Genomic DNA, 22,073 nt, shown 5'->3' on the forward strand with positions numbered 1-22,073 from the left:
AGGCTACAACGCACTAACTTTTAGGTCTTTGTGTGTTTTTTAGCACATTAACGTAGACTATATTATGCACAGACAGTTCACATCTGCTGCTATGTGCTCACACACCTGTTTTCTTGTTTAATCTCCTTTCCCACTTGCCCCCTTCTTCTTACCTTTCTTTTTTCTGCTTGGCCCTCTATTGCTGCTTGCAGCTATATTTATTGTTACATGATTGGCTTTTGAAAATATCAGTAGGCCTACTACAAGTTCACAATGCATTGCATGGTGATATGTTGTGAGCTTGTAGATTAGAAATCATGAAACAAAAAAATATATATTGTAGGCTATATACATTTTGCATATTTTTTGTATGGGGAAACCATGACTGGCACAAAATATTTTCAGATGTGGTCCGAACATGTGGCCCAGATATCTAGGCTATATTCATTTGGGGGTCTTTGACTGTTTGTTTAGACTTACTGTTTTCTTTACATATCTACTGCATAGTACTGTGTTCTATTTGTCTGTCATTCAATGTTATATGAGATACTTTAATGGTTTCCAGTGGAAATAAGCTTAGTCTTTTCATGGATCTCCTTTTAGTAGACCTTGTACCAGTGAACTGTACCGTCATGAAACTGTACCTTTTCCTATGCAAACTTCTAATAAAGTCTTCAATCAATCAATCAAAAGCCGCCAAGCTCTATCAGAGGTTTTCAAACCTTTTTAGGCCGTGACCCCAAAAATAAACATATGAACTGCAGGGGGACCCCCACCCTGACAAGCACATGGAATTGTAGGTATAGGCCTATAATAGGCCTACATTTAATGCGACTCGGTTCCACCACAGGTATAGATTCCACAGGTAGATCTGCTATTTTCACAATGTTTATTGCTTACTTAATATTTGACAGTTTGGCCAGTTTGTAACTTTGGTAGCCTATTAAAACGGTCTTGAAAATCCTTAAATTGTCACTTTATAAATGTGCAGATAGTTACCCTGTAGGCTTTTTTTTTTTTTTTTTTTTTTTTTTTTACATTAATCTAATCATCTGGGGACCCCACAAAATCATTTGGGGACCCCACTTGGGGTCCAGATCCCAAGTTTGAGAACCACTGCTCTAAATGAAGAGCAGTTGATGAAAAGTCTTTGCCAAATAGTGACGCTGTGGTGCAGGTTATGCTAATGCAGGACTAGGCCTAGTGTGGCAGGTTGTCCGGTAGGGTGCTTGCCGAGCAAAGAGGCATGCTGTTGATGTCGGGGAGCGAAGGAAGGGAACGTGAGAAATGGCTGAAAGCTGACGGTGATCTTGTACAGGAAACTAACTAATGATAGCGGTTATATATTTGAACATCGAGACGTTTGTTTAATCTTTATTGTTGTTGACGACGCGTCTGGAGCCGATGTTTGGTTCGGTTATTTAATGGGACATCGAAAACGGAAAAAAATCATAATAACGCAAGGTAGACTGGCCGTTCTCTTGTCGTGCAGTGGTGCTACTTTATTTTCATGGACTAATACGACACGGCTTGAGAAATGTTCATATATGCGAGGTAAACCGCATTAGTTCTCAAGATAAGTCTCGTATTCAACACGCGTGAAATAAACGCGGACATTTTGAATAGATCGTTCGCATGCGAACTATCGATATATATTCTTTTTATTTTAATTCTTAATTTTTTTAAGGAATGTTGTATCTCATGCCACAACCGAGTCAACCACATGAAAAGTCGACGAGCGGAATAAATGATCTATAGGGGGCTTTTTGCGTGCACCACCAGAACGGACGGGAAGATGCAGCGTGTGCTTGTCATTTGGATGTTTTTGTGGTGTTATTTTCTTCGTTTCGGTGCCACTGGGCAACAAGGAGGGCAGTCGACTCCGGCTATTTGTTCGCCCTCATGCAGCTGCGATGAAGATGGGGGTGCAGACTGCTCTGGGAAAGGACTGACCGCTATCCCAGCTGGTCTGAGTGCTTTCACTTATTACCTGTAAGTATAATAATCACACACAAAACAATCATGGTCGTAATAAACGTTTTACGAATGCATGCTCTCCTCCCGTTATTGTTTCCCCGGGATCCATGGGTTGTGTTGTTAATATGCAACCTATTTTGAGGAGGGACACACTCACTACAAACTGCATCAGTGACCAGTGTAAACTTTCGCGCTAATGGCTCGGCCAGAGGAAATGTTCTAAAGATTGCATTGCAGTGTGGTGGAAAAATAACTCCAATGTTTTACTCAAGTACACACGTATCAATAGCCTACTGCAATGAAGAGATACTCTGTTACAACGACAGAATTCAAAATGTAGACCTACTTGCGTAAAAGTACAAAAGTATTGGCATAAAAATGTACTTAAAAGTACCAAAAGTAAAAGTACTCATTATACAGAATGGCCTATTTCAAGTTTTCAAATGTAGCCTGCCTATACAAATTGAAAATAGCAGATTTACAAGATCAGCTATATTTAATGCATTTTTTTAAACAATAATCAAAATCTACAAAGTAACTAGTGACTAAAGTTTTCAAATAATTGTAGTGGAGTAAAAGGACAAAATTTGACTCTGATATGTAGTGGAGTAGAAGTAAAAGTATTGGAAATTGGAAATACCCAAGTAAAGTACAAATACCTCAACATTGTTCTTAAGTAGGCTAGGCTACAGTACTAAAGTAAATACATGTACTTAGTTACTTTATACCACTGGTTCTAAATATTGTTATTATTACAGTCTACTTGGCCAAGGTCTCAATTTAGCACATTTTGAGCCTAAACAACATATTTACTATTGCACATGTGCATCCTGCAGAAATAGTTTTGGCATTCACTTTGTCATTCACTTGAAACCAACGTCCCATTTTACTGTGTCCCTCCTCTACTTGAGATGTGATATTAACTCACTGGAACAGGCACAACTCCAGCTAGGCTCATGTTGTTATTCACTTTAACATTCTTAAGATGGCTCGATCTTTCGATCAAGATGAATTGCAATCCTGTTAAAGACTACAGCAATGCACCACTGTTGTAATTCAACTGTTATAGCTATAGTATAACATAATGTATGTTTGGGAAAGTCTGAAGTCATTACTACTGTACACATTCTCAAGTTCTGGGTTCAATGTGACACCATTATTAGCCCAAAAAAGGTCTCTAATTCATTTTGTACTTTTGCACAGGTGGATACTTGATGCTAGTTGGACTGCAAGTTTTTGAAGTTCTGTGGTTATTCGAGCAGGACTGGTACTCCATAGGCAATAGAGCAGACATTTGAGGGTCTCCTCTTAACTTTGACAGCGTACGAATGGAACCAAATGGACCCTAACAGGTCCATTTGGTTCCACTCGTACCCTGTCAAAGTTACAGACTTTAGACCCCCATAAAGGAACCTAAAGAGTCCCTAAAATCCACTTTGAGAACCACTGCAACAGAGGGCCTATCCCTTGTTAGTTAGCCAAAAATGTTTCACAATTTCTGGGTTAATCATAAACTTGAATAACCACCTGACAGTGTCAAGGCGGCAATTCATTGCAGGTTGGTGTGTAATCATTGTGCCTCCTTTTAAAATGAAGGAGAATGAAATATGACCTTGGCTGTGATTGCGATGATATCAGCCTGTTTAATATGTACACACACATGTTGTCATATACTGTCACCTTGATTGCTGAAATGTTTTAAGGTTGAGTTTAGCACTGCTTTTTTGCTTTTTGCACATCTCCACTTTTTGCAGTGGTCCTCCCAAGTTCAGGCTAATTGCTGCTATAGCCAAAGTGATCTTTGTCTCAACTTTTGTTTTTTAAACAAACTTTGTCCAAAAAGAAAATCTGTTTGGCACATTTGTATGTATGTCATATGCATGTATTAGGCTGACAGGTTAAGTCCACTGAATGGGAACACAGTATTCATTTTATTCAACCCTCTAAGAATGCGAAGTGTTCTCTCTCTCTCTCTCTCTCTCTCTCTCTCTCTCTCTCTCTCTCTCTCTCTCTCTCTCTCTCTCTCCCTCTCTCTCTTTCTCTCTCTCTCTATGTTCTCGGTCTCTTGAACTCTACTTGTCCCCTTCTTTTTGTATGTAGAGCAGTGGGGTTAGGGATCATGATGGATTAGTGAGACATATTGCAGCTGTAGAGCTCCTTCCCTCTCTGGGCTAATGCAAAGCGGGATGAAGACAATAACATGTTGATGTGTAAAGAAGGAATGTTTAAGTCAGAAATGAAGTCTCTCCTTGGTAAGGTTTTAACACAAGTTGCTGTTAGAAAGAAAGATGTTTGGGATAGCACAAATGGACAAGATACCAGACGAATGGAACATTTTCCTAGAGAGGCTGCATGCAATTAGAAGAAGGGGTGCAGGGAGTGCACACAGACACTCACACACAGATAGACATGCTCGCAAGCACGCATACACACGCGCGCACACACACACACACACACACACACACACACACACACACACACACACACACACACACACACACACATGCACACGCACACAGTGTTGTAATAGTACTCACATTTTATACTTAAGTGAAAGTATCAATACAGCAATGTAGAAATACTCTGTTACAAGTAAAAGTCCAGAATTCAAAATCTACTTGAGTAAAAGTAGGAAAGTATTGGCATCAAAATGTACTTAAAGTACCAAAAGTAAAAGTACAAAATGTTTGAAAATTGCAGATCTACAAGCTCACAATCGCGACGCGTTGTGAGCTTGTAGATCAGCTATTTTCAAATAGCCAAGGTATAAAATAGGGCTAAAGTGGTTTATGTATGTTTTTTAATATTATAATTTATACCTGCAAAGTAACTAGTAACTAAACGTTTTCAAATAAATGTAGTGGAGTAAAAGTAAAATATTTGGATCCAATATGTAGTGGATATCTCAAAAATGTACTTAGTTACTTTACACCACTGCACACACACACGCATGCACACACACATGCACGCGCTCACACACGCAGACACACACACATGCACATGCGCGCACACACACACACACACACACACACACACACACACACACACACACACACACACACACACACACACACACACACACACACACACACAGAGAGAGACACACACCGACATAATGACAGAAACAGAGAGGTTTCATGCAGCCAATGACATCAGGTCCTCTACAGGTTTCACTAGCCCCACAGGTCAGAAAATAATTTCTCAGAAAGGTGGTGTTTTAATTCACTATACATGCAGCATTACTCATACCGTTCTTTCTCCTTCTGTTTAAAGATTGTTATCCTGATTTTGTATTGGGAGGCCGTACAATTCCTAATGAATCACAGCGGAATAACTCTCACCTATACAGCCCCATAGTTCATTGGTATGGTGTTGTGATTCTTGGCTGCTGCAGTGGAAACAGTCTTGTCGCAGGAAAACAGATGAGGTTAGAGAGAAATGAGGCCCCTCAGTCAACACAATCACGTTACTAGTAACAACTGCACCCTTTCCAGGTATGTAGGATACCTGATGCTGCCTATTTGTGCCGTATAATGATTACGACAGCCCTCACAGATTAATTTTGCTATCTGGTCATGGTGTTTTTGAGTGCTCAACTTGTGCTTTGCGTGGATGGCGTAGTGCAGTGGTTCTCAAAGTGGATTTCTCTCTAGGTTCCTTTAAGGAGGTCTAAATTGACCCTTGCAAGTCTGTAACTTTGACAGTGTACAAATGGAACCAAATGGATCCTGATGTAGGGGTAGCTATCATATATATCGTGATACAATGCCTTATAAAAAATAATCCTGTTGAATTGTTAATACAGAGATTCATTGCAGAATCCATTTAAACCTGCATTTTGGTCTAAATCAGTAGTTCTCAAACTTTACAAGGTCTCCCCTTAACTCTAACAGTTAATGGACCTGTTAGGGTCCATTTGGTTTCATTTGTATACTGTCAGAGTTTAGACCTCCCAAAGGGATCCTTTTCTTTTAGTTTTTGTTACCTTGTAGGTGGTTGTATTGTTAAGTAACTTGAAAAATAACCATACAAACCAACATGAAAAAGAATCGCGATAATCTTGTGTATCGTGATACTGCTTGCAAAACTATTGTGATATTGTATTTTACACCCTGACGGGTCCATTTGGTTCCATTTGTAGATTTTGTACACTGTCAAAGTTAAGGGGAGACCTTCAAATGTCTAAGTTTGAGAACCAGTGGTGTAGTGAGAAGTGCATTGTTACAGCTCACGTCTCGATTGACGTCCTTTTCATAGCGTGAACGAGCACAAGTTGGGACCAATGGTGGAAGCAGGGGTCTTACACTCCACTGATCCAGTTTGCCGGCTCAACCATTGGTGCCCTCAATCCATCTTTGACTGAATGATACTTTTGTTCGTGGTCAGCAGAGGTGAAAGGAGCCAGTCAGTGGTTCCCGCTCGCAAACAGGATGACTGTTGGTTGGGAGAATGTTTACCTCTCTCACTCTTTGGCTCCTGAACTTCTACCCACCCTACACACACGCACACACGCGCACACGCGCGCGCGCAGCCGCGCACACACACACACACACACACACACACACACACACACACACACACACACACACACACACACACACACACACACACACACACAGAATAATTACTTCTGTTCCTATTCACTTATCTTAACATTGTGCCACTATTTTCTCCTGGTTTGTTGTTAAACATTTGAATCAATAAACCTATATAAATATATATATAAAAAAATAATATATATATATATATATATATATATATATATATATATATATATATATATATATATATATATAATCTGACTAGTTATTTTCCTGCAATGAGTGGAACAACACTTGGAGTCAGGTGGTAAAACCTGCAAACATTCCCAGACATGGGGACCTTAGCCTGATGTGCCCTGTTTGGGAACTTCAGCCATATCCCACTTTCACCTCCCAAGTCAGTTAAAACATTGGCTTCAAATCAAATGATAGAAAGAAATATTACTTTCATTGTGTGTTCCATGGAATTGGATGTGCTAGTTCAGTGTGAAGAGCAATAGGCCAGGAATGTGTGAAATCTTAAAAGACTATAGTTTGGCCAAATCATTGTTTACCAAACATAAGTGGATGTAATTAAGATGCAATTAGAATGTAAAAGTCCTGTTTAGAGTAGTGGGTATGTACTGGAGTTGAGAAAAAGCATTCTGTTTAAGGAAAAAGTGTCTTCAATAATTGTGTGTATTGCTAGATGATTTAAACATTTTAGGCAATGACTGAGTCTGTGAATGATTTGATCTGAATATCATTGTCGTATGAAACCATAACTATAACTTCTATTGTATTTCTACAATTGGTTTTAACATAATTAAAAAAGGGAGATCAGGCTGTGAGAGGGGTGGGTGGTGTCCCCTATGATGCCAGTGGCTCTGGTTGGTACATGTCTGCCAAAGATGGCAGCGAGGTACCAATTATCCGTTCAGCTGTTCTCACGGTTCTGTACAGCTGTTTTCTTCTCCTCCACTGTGCTGTTCCCGTACCAAGAGGTGAACCAGTAGGTGAGAAGGCTCTCGATGGTATCCCTGTAGAACATAGTCAGGGCTGGGATGGGAAGGTCAACTTTCTTCAGCTGACGGAGGGGGTAGAGACGCTGTTGGGCCTTCTTTGTGATGGCAGTGGTGTTGCTGCTCGGGGCCAGGTTGTCTGTCAGCAGTACTCCCAAGAATGTTGTACTTGTTACCCTCTCCACAGCTGAGCCATTGATGGTCATTGGATGGTGTGGTGGCCTTCTCTGTGTTAAGGGCAAGATTGTGCGCTTTGCACCAAACTGCCAACTGCTCCACCTCCTTTCTGTAGGCAGTTTCATCCTCATCAGTGATGAGGCCGACCACAGTGGTGTCATCAGCAAACTTTATTATTTTGTTGCTGTTGAACCTGGCCTTGCAGTCATGAGTTAGTAAGGTGAACAGCAAGGGGCTCAGGACGCAGCCCTGAGGAGATCCTGTGTTCTCCAACAGGTTTCGAGGTGTTGTTGCCGACCTTGACTGTTTGACTCCTCTGAGTCAAGAAGTCCAGGATCCAATTACTGGTGCCAGTATCCACATCCAACGCCTTCAGCTTCTCCACCAGCTTGCAATTGTAATGCTCTTACAAAATCAACAAGAGTACCTCTTAACAACTTGATAGCCTCTCAAAGGGCAACATTGACATGTTTCATACCTTAATGAAATATCAGGGGAAAGCTCATCCAACCATTTTTGCTAAATTGAAAGGCATGCGGCATACAAAGCCATTAAAAATATATATCTCCTGTAACTGTGTTCATGATTAGCATCCAAACCCAGTATAAAATCACTTGGATTTACCTCTACCCCAAAAGCTTTCATAATCTCCCTTTGAACTGAAAATTAAAATTTTTAGGGAATGACACATAAGATTATATAGACCTAATATACACACTACATTACGTATAGCTCATGGAATTTGTTGGAACATACCAATTTCTTTGTATTTAATACAATATTTTGCCTCACTTTATTATCCAGCTGGCACCCAAAATCTTCTGCCCAAGATGCTTTGATCTTCTCGCCAATAGTCTAATATTAAGCACACTTTCCTTAGAATCAGAATTAGAATTATCTTAATTGTCATTTCACAGGTTCACGGGTGTAAAGAAGTGGGTGAAATTCTGTGTGCTCTCCATCATTTTGTGGTATTCCGTTAGCACATTTTGTTTTAAAATGACTCTAATTAATTAATATCTAATTGACACTGATGTAGTTCCAACTAATTAGGTTCCATGTGTCTGACTTAACTTCCCATACAAGCTGCCCATAATTGCTGAAGTTCTCATACACACACACACATGCACGCGCGCGCGCACGCACGCACGCACGCACGCACGCACGCACGCACGCACACACACACACACACACACACACACACACACACACACACACACACACACACACACACACACACACACATAGTGTGCTCTGATCAGCATGCACTCAAACATTGCCTGCATGTCGCATTTCCCTTCAGCCGGCTATGTGGAGCATTGTGGCTGTCTTGTGGTTTTGGTTTGGACCTCAACTGGTCTGAGGACGAACAGAAGTGGCTTGTTAAATTGTTAAGGGAAATTGAGCCAGGCTAGGTCAGAAGAACCATGATTTACCATGGTAATAACACGTTGCACATCTTCTAACACATGCTCATTTGGGCCTTAATGTATTGCAATGTTAGGAGAGTCAACAGACAGGTGTTGGATGAGTGAATGGATTCTCTTATCTCTCTGTCTTTCTAAGTTGTCTTGATTGCATTGAAAGTTGATAAATTGAACTCTCGCATCGCATTGAAAGTACAATTAAACTATCTTTTATTATTGTTATGTATTTGAATATTATATTTGTCCTCGTTCACTGCAGTTTTCAAGACCATAATGCCACATGACATTTTTATTTTTAGCAAAAGATGTACGGTATTTCTTGTGCTCCCATCCATTATTTTCAGAAGCAGATTTTCTCATTTAGGACGCACCGCTTCCTGTTTAGTAAAATGTCAACTAAATGCACACGGGATGGAAATTTATTGATACCTGCGTGTGTGTGGAAGCAATTAGGGTTTTTACTGTTCATCACAGCTGCATTTTTAGTGTCCTCAATCCATCTTAACAGCGACAGGCCAGGATCCTGATGAGTAAAGCAGTCAGAAATGGAAAGGGAGGAAATGTGATAGAAGCACCTACAGTAGGCCTCCTCATCTCCGCTGCATGCCTGCATGTGCTTCCCTGCCATGCAGTCTCAGTCCCAGGCTGTTGACGATGGCTTTGGGATACGGGTTGGGATGCTTTCAGCAACAGCAGAATGTATCCATGTGACCACCTGCACTGTCTGGCCCACAGCAGTGATTGCAGAACACCACCAAAGGAGTTGGCAAGGGAAGCCATAAAGATAAGGCGCGGGTGGATCGTGATGGGAGCTCCATTGTATGTGCACAGTCAATACAGTAATTGGATAAGCAGGTAGATGGAGGTTGGAGAGAGGTGGCAGCGACGATGAGGGCTGCTGTCAAGGCCCACCTTGTGTGGGTGTGTGTGTGTGTGTGTCGGTGTATATGTGTGTGTGTATGCATGTGTAACGAGAGTGCAGAGGCAAGGCAATATGATCCTTTGAGGATTCAGGGGCCCACACACAAGGTTCTGGAGAGATCTGGCAGTGAAATCCAAGATGACGACTTGGGGGTGGGGGATCGTTTCATTAGTGAATGCAGGATGTTTTTTCAGTCTTTCTGTGTGCCATCTCCCCACATCTGCTGTCTGCGGGCATCTCTTTGAAGCCAGAGAGTGGGTTCCTAATCAAGATCTGACCATTGATTTGTACATCTCTTCTCTGAACCTGAGAAAGCAGATTTTTCTTTGTGAACAATGTTTAATTACCACAATAACTGGTTATTATTACTATCCGTAAATATACTTTCACATAGATTTCTATTAAATTATTTGTTTATCAGCAAACAACTGCTTTTTAATCTTCAGCCTACAATATGCACTCTATATATGCCCATATATTAGACAAGTAGGGAAGAAAATCAAGTACTGTGTGCATATTTTTCATGCTGCTACATGCCTGTCTTTGCTTGATGTTAGTCTGAAAAGTGAAAATCCCTGGGGCTAAAGAGGAGGCTTCTTCAAGGCGTTTTGTTGAGGATCTGTTTAAGGCATAAATACCTTAGCATGAGGGTGACTATTGTTGATGCACTGTAGATTCCAATTAGAATTATGTTCTATATATATATATATATTGATTGCTTTATTTTAGTTTTATATTAATTTTGCATAAACTGAAAAGTCATGCACACTTGCCTTTTAATCTTTTTGAGAATTGTTTATTTTCTAAAGGTTCAAATAATAATGTCACACTTTACAATCATATACTGTAGGGTAGGCTACCCGGTTTAAATTAGTTTGAAACAAAAAGTAGAATGTATTTTAAATGTTCAAACCTACCTTTCTCATCACCAGTAAGTTTGTTCAAACTTTGAAACGTATCCTGAAATTGTTTCTAAAATAATGAATTAACTTTATGCAAGCAGTGAGGTTCATATCATCTTGATTCATCACTGCCTTTCTTATGGTATTGCTGTTGACGATGGCAGCAATGTGAGAAAAACCTAGCAATGCTAGTAATTCAAAGTGTACACTTTAACCACCAAAGCAGCTCCTTGTAAATCTGCAAGTCTTTATGAAGCCTAGAAATCTACAGTGATTAATATTGAAATCTGGATGTTTCCACAGTGACATCAGCATGAACAACATCACTGAACTCCCTGCAAATGTGTTCAAGAACTTCCCCTATCTGGAAGAACTGTAAGTACATCCATTTTCATCTCTTTTATGTAACTTATATACTTTTATGTATATCTCTGTACAAAATAGATGGACTGGTTGTTAAAATGCACCTGGCTGTTTTATTTACATTAGCACTTAAGACATAAAGGTGGAAAACATGGCCTAATTCCCAGTTGCATTTCATATACTGTACTATGTACATAGAACTGTAAAGGGGCAGAGTTACAAGATTCCGAGAATCACTCATCCTCCCTGATATGAACTGGGCAGTTATACAAGGCTAATCATAAAATCATAAAAGCTTGAGATGAGACAATGCTTTTATAAGACAATACATCATGCATTATGTATGTTAATGTCTCAACAGAACTGGCAACAGAACATTTTAGCTTTGGGGCTCCATTCAGTGGCCATATCTAATCTTAGTGGGTATTTGTTATTTCTTTACTCTTTAAATACCCCTCTGTCTGGCTCAGTGCTGGAAGCCAGTGATAAAATCTGTCTACTTGATATCAGGTAACATGCAGCCCAGAGAATGCAAAATGACCAGCAAGTGCACACACCAGTGGTTTCAGCTCCGTTTCTCTTTGTAGGCATGTTTTTTCAGCCCTCGGTGCATCTTTCATCTAGACTAGTATTCGCCCCCTTCTTTTCCAAACAGTACTTCAATCTGCTTTGTCGAAGGGCAATTTACTTTTCATCGCATTGTGTGGAGGAATGCAAGGCAGGAAGGAAGAGGGCAAAACAATGGTTTCCATGACAATGGAGCAAAAAACTCACCAAGTCTTGCCGCTAGTTCTAGTTCAACCACGCAATGTTACCTGTTATATCACTGCACAAAGATAATATGTGGACCCCAAATATACATGTGAACTTGTCTTGTCTGCTAGGTAGGGCTGTCACGATTATGACATTTTACATGACGATTAAATTGTGTTTTTGTTGTTGACAATTACATTCCAGTTTGGCTTGTAGGCTTTGAAGTTGCACATGGCAAATATGACACATAACCTAAATATACAAAGATACTGTACAAAGACATATTTGACAACTTTATACTTAAAAAAAGAACCTTGATAGTGGAAATAGCCGATCTACAAGCTCACAACGTGTCGCGATGCGACACGTTGTGAGCTTGTAGATCTGCTATTTCCACTATTTTTTAAATGTTTGAACAATCATTTTTCAACATGTAAACGATTATCACAAAATAATTGCAATTATGTCAAATAATTGCGATTATGTCAAATAATTGCGATTATGTCAAATAATTGCGATTTGGCGATTATGTAATAATTGTGACAGCCCTACTGCTAGGTACAGTGTATGTACAGTGAAACTCACACCCCATTTCCCCTCTGTCTTAAAATTCCTGTGAACGCATGGGCTGCATTTAGTTGTGTAGTTGTTTTGAAGAATAGCTTTTAGACATATATCCTTAGTTGACGTGTGTGTGTTTGTTTAACCTTTCCCACTGAACAAATCTCCAGGCTTGTTTGAATGAACTTCAGCTGAGGACTTTTTAGCTGTCAGTAAAAACCAAGTGGGGGCCCTGGGGGCAGATAGGGAGGGACAGAGGGACATACCCAAACAGGACAGGAGAGAGAGGAGACAAGGAAGGAACATTCACTCCCTCATAGTCACGCAACTCTCCTTCACTTTCTCTTCCTATCCTTCTAAAAGCAGTACATAACTGTGCAGCCATGATGTCAAATGACGTCCGGTAGTCCTCAGTGGTTAATGTTTATCTTCTTCTTTAATCCATGTAGAATCTCAGTATGTGCTGTGTAGTATTGTTGTAAATTGACTGAGCATTCCCTGTGGTGCTACATGATATAACCTGTGTGCGCTGCAGCCTATTGTCATTACTTACAAAACTAGACGCTACATTCTTAAGGGTTTGAACGAGCATTCCTAATAACGTTAAAGCTAACCAATGGTAAACAAATATAGTTGGATATGCCCTTCTTTCACTCTATTTCTTTCTCTCCATCTCTCTGCATTCTCGTTGCAAATGTCAAATGAAGTCATGGGTTTATCATTGACAAGTGGCCATAGCAACACCCTAATGATAAAACTGTGGGGTGTGTGTGTGCGTGTGTGTGCGTGTGCGTGTGTGTGTGTGTGTGTGTGTGTGTGTGTGTGTGTGTGTGTGTGTGTGTGTGTGTGTGTGTGTGTGTGTGTGTGTGTGTGTGTGTGTGTGTGTGTGTGTGTTTAGTTTAGTTTAGTTTTTAGTTTAATTATTTATTTTTTCCATGTAAAGAAACATTGAATTTCATAAACACATTTCATAATCACATTTCATTTACATTTCCTTTCCCTGGAAAAAAAGGAATAGACTGAAGCCTAAGCTTATTACGTCTACCCTAAAGTTGTCTTTTAAAAACATGTAAAACATCATTTATAGTATAACAAATTTTCAAACAATTATAGCATGATTCCACACATTAATACAGCATTCAAAATTATTAAGATACAAAAGTATAAAAAATAAAAGTAAACATTTTATTTCTCCCTAATTTCATAAATTTCCATAAATCTGGTAATAATCTGGTAATAACAAAATAGTACCACTAGCACATTAAAATGTAAGACTCTCCACTAAGATAGGATCGTCCTTTTTACTCTGCATATCTATCTATGGTTTTGTTTTTAAAGAGTTTCTTAAACTTCGCCATATTTGTACACTCTTTTAATTCATTATCACACTTGTTCCACAACTTGACTCCCTTGACCGTGACACATCTACTTCGGACATTTATCCGTTCCTTTTTTTGTTTGAATATAAATTTTCCTCTCAGTAAATACCGGCTCTCTCGCATTGAGAACAACCCCTGGATACAGTCGGGAAGTGATTTGCATTTAGCTCTGAACAGTATCTCTAGCGTTTTTAGTTCAACCAAATCCTTAAATTTCAAGGCACGACTGCTTATAAATAGTCCATTTGTTGGGTGTATATAATCGACTCCATAGACAATCCTTAAGGCTTTTTTTTGTAATAAAGTTATACAATTAGTAGTTGTTTTAAATGTATTTCCCCAAATTTCGGCACAATATGTCAGATAAGGCGTTATGAGTGAACTATACAATAGATATAATGACTTTTGATCTAGGATGTTTTTAGTCTTGTAAAGAATTGCAATAGATTTAGATATTTTTGACTTTATATAGTCAAAAATATCTAAATCTATTGCAATTCTTTACAAGACTGTGTGTGTGTGTGTGTGTGTGTACACTGAAATCACGACGCAAATTTACTAGCACTCCTGATTGTATTGTGGCGCTTTCTTTGTTGTTGTTGCTGAAATTATATTGGTGACCAGAAAGATGAGGGCAGGCAGATCTGGTTTGGTGTTGTTGACTGCTGTAAAAGCACATGGGACTACATTGAGACCTCCTAGTGAAGCCCTTGTGAAAAAGAAGACTTGTGGGAGTGGTGTCACACAAGGGGAGGATTTAGCCTTTCCTCAACAAGACTTAGCACATTCTTCTGTCCTCTTCAAAGCCTAGGGGGACGTGTTCTGAATTTTGCTGAAAGAAAGCAAAAGGGGCAGATGCACTCAATGTTTTGGGACTTGACAGGTATGAGCACTTCGTTGTTGTGCCACAATGTGCCGGCCAGGTTTGCTTATGATGTTTAAGGTGTCTAATGGCTGGCTTGAGAGTTGAGACACATACTGGAGATTTGTGAACAATGTTCCAACACATGTATTGTTCAAGTGTAACTCATAGCTTTGTCATACTGTGCTAACTGAATTGACTTCAACAAGACCCCAACAAGCGTGAGACAAAGATGTACCAGATATTGTGGTTTGCATTTGCTGTGTATTCAGACATAATCATAATTTGTGGCAAAAGTGCATGGTCTCCTTGAGTAGCAGTGTAGCCTTGGCCCTCAAGAAAACATTTCCAACAAGCTGTCATAAAACATCCTCCCTACAAATTGTGAGTCAAAGGAGACACACACATAGTTTAATTGATTGGATGGTTAGATGGTGAAATGTGTCCTGGAAATCCACCACTGCAAGGCAATCTTTGGGTTTGTCACGCAGCCAAGTCAAGCTGAAGAGACAGCATGCTTTTCTTATAACACTGGGTGAGTGTTCCAAATCATAATTCGATCAATTTTGGTGAACCACAACAAATAAAACATTGTTAGCAGTGTCTGGGATTGGGTTAAGTCGGGAGCTGTGGTCTTGAGTTTAGAGCAGTCACCCTGATTCTTTTCACGGCTGTCGGAAGCCTGTGATGAAGGACTCACAGCGCTCCACACACTCCTGGCACCACGTGTGGTGGAGCTGCACCGTTCGGTTTGATAAAACGCTGCAGTTCACCACTAGGGATGGGACGATATGCGATATTATCGTTTATCGTGATAAAAAACACTCACGATAATCGTATTGTGGAGATTTATTTAATCGTGATATCGTCCTCTGTCATGCACTGGGATCAATTCACCTTTTATTTGCCAAGCTGCATATCCAGTACCATTTAAACCCTCTATAACTGATAAAAGGTACTTATAATATACGTACTTAATACAGTCTTTTTTCACTCTCTATTAAATGTTTTTGCCAAAAAATAGCCGATCTACAAGCTCACAACGCGCGTTGTGAGCTTGTAGATGTGCTATTTTTTGACAAACGTTCCACCCCAGGATAATAGATTTTGATTATCGCGATAATATCGTAAATCGCGATTTCTTTTGTCACAATAATCGTGATATGAATGTTTCATATCATCCCTATTCACCGCTTATGTATGTCATATGATGAACAGTTAGCCAATCTGCAAGCTCACAGCACACCACTATGCAACTTGTTTGTGATATTGTAGATCTGCTTCATTTGTTGTTGTTTTTTTCATAAATAATGTCCACTTCTATAATTAAATTGGGACACCAGTTTGAAATGAGGTAATCTTATCTATCTCAGCTTGGTCTTTTTATTGACATTGCCACTGTTTGCTTTTGAGTGCAACACATTGCCTATGTCACACTTAGTTCTCTGCTATATTGTGAGCACCACAGTAGTGTATGTATTTTGTATAATAAACAGTTGTTGGTAATGGTATAGACTTCACTGCTTGAATGTTCCATTCCACTCGTCTTAGTTGTGAAGGTTAACGTCATGTCTTTTGAACGATGTGTTCACAGTTTACTGTAACTTGATGATGCATGCCAATTCTTATACTATAATGAGATGTTTCCAGTGATTTACATTACAATATTTACTGTAAATGATGATGACAACTTATTTTCAGTAGAGTAAAACACAAAATAGACCATTTTCAGGTTGGAGACCTTATAGAGATTGTAAAACAGAAAGTTCTTAAGTTCTTAAGTTCGAGGGATTCCATTCAAGAGCAGAGGAGAGTGAGAATGAATGGAAATAACTATTAAGGCCTTCAGAGTTGAGACATTTGTTTCCTCTTTGGAAATACTGTAGCTTTATGAACATTGCCGTATGGCAAGGGAACAACATGGCACTATTCATGCTCAGTGCTCACACCACATTATTTGCAACAAAAATGCTCTGTGGGTGAACAAGCACCCTAGTTCTGTCACAATTCATGACATATTTATCGACAAAAGACCGCCTGAACTCTTGCGCTCCAGACAGGCAAGTTTGCCTCCTACACAGAGGAGCCTTGGTTCTCAGACTCACACCCCAGCCGCTCTCCTTGCAAGAGAATTCAGCCTGTCCAGACTCAAGTTGCAGAGTGATAAATCTGCTGCTAATCTCTCCGGCCAGATAGTAACAGTGGAGCCATGTGTCTTAGTCGCACAGCCTGTCCCCTGCCATGCTTTTTACACCCCTACTTCCTGCATCGGAGCCGCCACTGCCCCAAAGGAACGGGAGGCAAAGGCTATGGCCATAATCGGGTCATACTACCATGTGCAGACTGTAACAAATGGATAGGTTTAACCAAGAGGATAAAGAGGCTCTGAGGCCTAGTTCACAGTGGGGCTGTACTGCAGCCATTTGTTGCTTTCATTTACAGTACGTGTTGCGGTTCCACTTGGACAAGTGGAGCGGTGAGTTCTGTGTTTTCCAGTGGGCTGTGGGACCTGGAGAGCTGACTGATGGTGGGGAGACTCATGGAGGGAGGGGGTAGAACGCCAGAACCAGTTCTAATCTGTCTTGGGTGTCAGATGAAGTGACAACAGGCCATGGCATGGACACATCTCTTTGGCACCCCAGGCGTCATGTTTAGCCTGATAGCAAGAACTTAATACTCTGAGGCCTTGCATGTGAAGAGGTTCTCACACTATGCACTATATTATCCCTTTAATTCATAAATGTATTAACTGTGGCTGTTTTTGTGTATTGATGCAGAAAGGTTACCATTTTATGTTGATCACTATCACTGTACAGCTTTCTCTCTCATTCTCTCTCTCTGTATACAGTATGTATAGTCTATCAACACATCTTTTTTTTTCATTCTCTCTGTATGTACAGTATGTATGACATATCAACACATCTCTCATTCTCTCTTTCTTGTTCTCAGACGACTTGCAGGAAATGACCTGTCATTCATCCACCCTGAAGCCCTGTCTGGACTACATCAGCTCAAAGTCCTGTAAGCATTAACCTGGTGGCCCCTTACACACACTCACACGCACGCACGCATACACACACACTCACACATACACATTCACGTACACAGTGTGTGTGTGTGTGTGTGCGCGTGCGTGCGTGCGTGCGTGCGTGCGTGTGTGTGTGTGTGTGTGTGTATTTTGGCTGTAACAATAGAGTTTTCCTCCTTGCTGGCAGAAAGTGTTCCAGTAGTACAGATGTAGTGTGTTGCTGTGCCAGGTGATCTCAGTTCTACATAGTTAAATAATACCCACCTATTTTCTATAAGCCTAAAAAGTCTTGTTGTTCCTTCCCCCATTCAAGATTGTTTGTTTAAGTTTAGCGTAGAGCCTCAGCAAATTTGGAAGCTGGACAACAAAACAGTAATTATTGTGTTTTTTTTTTAATGATTTTATTACCCAAAAGTGGTTCGTATTAATAAGTGGGAGCTGAGTGGGTCAGGGAAAAGAACACATTTGTTTTATTTAACGTATTGTATTGTACTGACCTGATGATCGGTGTGAAACCACTTGAGAATCATTGTTTATGATTACACATCATAAACCGCATGTTAATGGTACTGCTTATCTGGAACAAGGTCATCTAAAAATTGCTGTATTACAGCTCTAATATAACAATACAGTAGGTGTTTGTTTTGTTTTGTTTTGTTTTCTCTATAATTCATTAACATACCTTTGCATGATAGCACAAACAGAGACAGACAGTCCTATAACCATGCCTTTGGTACTGTGCAGAGCCAAAAGGTTAAAGTCCTGTTTGTCCACAGAAAGGTGTGTTATTTATACAGAGAACTGTGACTGTTAACCAATGTAGTCACTAGTAGTGCTACACTTTGTAATTATTAACACAAATAAGTTGGAGCTTGTGTAATGTCTAAAGTATGTATTTTATTTGTTTATTATTATTACCCGTATTATTATTATTATTATTATTATTTCATGAATTCCCCCTGCATTTTACCATTTGAATTGATTTCTGGTAGGAGGACGGATTATTAACCTACATTTCTACCCCTTTAGGATGCTCCAGAATAATCAGTTAAAGACCGTTCCCAGTGCAGCATTAAGGAACCTCAATTCACTACAATCTCTGTAAGTAAACTCTCTCATAGCATCTCTCTCTCTCGTGCGCACACACACACACACACACACACACACACACACACACACACACAGACCTTGGATGGCATTTTTATTGCGCTTTTCTAAGCAAGTTGCGAACTCAAAGCACTTTACAATGGTTCATTCATTCATACTTTGGGAAGTGAAGCGGCGAACAGTCGACGCCAGCGTCCTCACTTCCCACATTCACACACCAATGGTGGCAAGCTAACACCGACCGACTCATTGGAGGTAATGTGGGGTTCAGTGTCTTGCCCAAGGACACTTCGACATATGGACAGGAGGAGCTGGGATTCGAACCGCCGCCACGAATCATGGGACGGCCTGCTCTTCCTCCTGAGCCATAGTTGCCCCTTGTCACAATAAGAGGCATTATGGGCTTGTGTATATTCATCGTGGAGCTTTAGTGGTTACTGTTCATTCTTTCATGTATTCATTTAGTCATTAATTTAGTCAAAATGTCACCTCTTATATGTTCATATCTGACCTTTGTTGGTATACCTTGATACATCTATTTATTATTGAATCAGGTTTGACCTTGGAGGCCCCAGCTGTGGAGTAGAGACTAAACTCTGATTTATACAATTGTTGCTTTTATTGGGTTTAACAGTGAAGAGTGACAGTTAACAGGGAGAGAAACAGGGAGTGACAGCGGCAAAGGCTGTCAGGCATTAGAGCCTGTATTTGGTAGCTGATACAAGCTCACAACGAAAAGCTCACGTCTTTATAACGGAAAGTTATTTTCCTACAGGACAGCTCACACAAGACCATGTGTTATCCCTATATAATAAACAGACAGCATTTTGTGTGATGATGAACTCATGCACAAAATTGGTCATAACCTTTGTCTTAAATGAATTTACTGTATTGTACAATCTTCACCAGCTTACAGTCGCATTCTACAACTCTTCGTAGTGTGACAGCTTTAGCCAAGATGCAAAATGCTGGGATTTATCCGCAAGTGCATGCCTAACATGTATGGAGAAATAGTTTATAGGCTTCAGGAATGTAACTTTATAGTATACTGGTAACCCTTTTCAGTGCGAGAACTATAATAAATACTGAATGGTGCCAGGCAGCTTCAGGCCTAACTCTTGTCATAATTAGCTACCAAAGCAAGTCATCTGTTAAGCATTTTTTCTGTTTTATACTTTGAAAGGCCATTAATCCTGGCCTCAGAGCTGCAGTGCAACCAAGCGTGATTTAAAATGTAAAACATCAAATATTTAAAACTAGGCTGCCCATGCTATGAGAGAGTAGGCCATTGTTTACAAGAGCAAATGTATTTGTAGCAGAATATGACAAAGAACAAAAATATGTTTACTAAAAAAAGTGTGCTTGATTTGTCCCACAATATTGAAGTTAACAACTATTTTATATTTAATGTATGTTTTGTTTCCTTTTTTGTTTATTTTTTTAAAATATTATTTTTAGATTAAAAAAAGCAACAACCCGAAAATCTACAAACTCACAATGCATCCATCGCATTGTAATGCGATGCCTTGTAGGTTGACTATTTCTGAAATTGTTTTGGAATTCGTTGAAAATCTTCTCCTATAATGACATGCTCAAAATAGGGATGCCAGGGTGAAAGTTGGTAAGCTTTGAAATTCCATCCCTAATTGCATGTACAGGGAAATTAAAACACAATTTAGATCTACAAAGTCTACCTGTAAAATGGGGCAGCGCCATTTCTGGCACCTTTAGTTTGATAGAGGCAGACTGCACTGCTGTTAAATGTGCACAAACTTTGCATTAACTTCCAGATTCGGTACTTTTTATAGTACTGTACTATGTATGTACTGAGATTTCCATTTGAGCGCTCACTAATTTGCTTCCTTTTGTTGTTTTATCAACCCCTCTCAAACTTTCCTGCTCCAGCCTTCCCTGGTCTCAGTGGTGTTTCGGTGACTACTGCATGTCAGTCTCATTGGGAGCACACTGTGTACATGACTCCATTTCTGGTCCTTTCCCTGCCTCTGTGCCTCTTGGTTTGACAGGGACTAATGGAGGAATGAATCCAGCTGGAAAAACGTGCTGAAAATCCAGCTTTCAGCTATTATCACCCCTCCATATCCCTCCCTCCTATCCCTTGCTTCCCCTCTTATTTTTTCCCCTCTCTCTCCTTTCTTTTTAACAGATGTCTTTTCTCTGTGAGGGGTTTAAGGTCTGTAGCTGAAGTAATATGTTTTGGCAGAGCCAGGGCTGGGTTTGTATAAAGCCTTAGAGAGCTAGATGTCAATCAATAGACTGTTTTGCCTCCAGCGCAGACTCTTAGGGAATTTTGAGGGGGGAAACGAAAGAGAGGTTGAGAGAGAGAGAGAGGGGGGGGGGGGGGTGGTAAGAGAGAAAGGGAGAGGCAAGACAACAACAGTGAACAGCGTTATTGTAGGAAATAGCACTTAAGCACATGAACCGTAGTGTCCTGATTCCGGGCATGTGATGTTAGGCATACATTTGGTGAATATAGCTGATCTACAAGTTCCTAATGAGTTATATATCTTCTATTCTTGCTATTTGACATAAAACAACGTGTATAGCAGGGGTGCCCACACCTTTTTGACTGGAGAGCTACTTTTAAAATGACCAGCTCAACATGATCTACCCACCCCAAAGAAATTTACCTGGGGGGGCTTTGGAATAGTAGCGGCACTGGCGTTACATATAAGACAAATGCACTTGAAATGGGAAATGGAAGTGATACAAACGCACTTGAAATGGGAAATGGAAGTGATAGGTTTTTGGGTTCTTTGTAATGCTACTGACTTGAAACCAAAGCATTGCATTGTGGGGGTTTGTCTACTTTAGAAGCAGTGAAGGGAGCTGACAGGCAAGTCAAGTCACCTTAATTCAAGTGACAGATGCCAAAATGAGGGGTATTGTGATTTTTGTTTATACTTATTAGTGGCCAAGCCACGCAGTGGCAAAGGGTTAGTCCAAATATCACTGAAACCAATCTTATTCCAATTGGCCAAAGGGGGGCACTATACGAAGCGTTTGAAAAGTCAAACTTTAAACGGGCATAAGTCATGCCTCGTTTCGTTTAAAGACATGCACGTTGCTTACACAC

The 22,073-nt window shown here is 40.0% G+C and overlaps 1 protein-coding gene across 1 annotated transcript in view; it reads left to right on the plus strand.

Moving 5' to 3' along the window:
• Positions 1-1,216: 1,216 nt before the first annotated feature.
• lgr4 (leucine-rich repeat containing G protein-coupled receptor 4) overlaps positions 1,217-22,073 on the plus strand; it is a 38,698-nt gene continuing 17,841 nt past the window's right edge. Inside the window, exons 1-4 of the mRNA XM_080730840.1 lie at positions 1,217-1,971; positions 11,230-11,301; positions 17,794-17,865; positions 18,902-18,973. Of these exons, the coding sequence (XP_080586966.1) occupies positions 1,727-1,971; positions 11,230-11,301; positions 17,794-17,865; positions 18,902-18,973 (461 nt within the window). The 5' untranslated portion in view covers positions 1,217-1,726. The remainder of the gene's footprint in view (positions 1,972-11,229; positions 11,302-17,793; positions 17,866-18,901; positions 18,974-22,073) is intronic.

This window comes from Nannobrachium achirus (assembly GCF_963921795.1).
Source record: "Nannobrachium achirus genome assembly, chromosome: 7".
NCBI lineage: Eukaryota > Metazoa > Chordata > Actinopteri > Myctophiformes > Myctophidae > Nannobrachium > Nannobrachium achirus.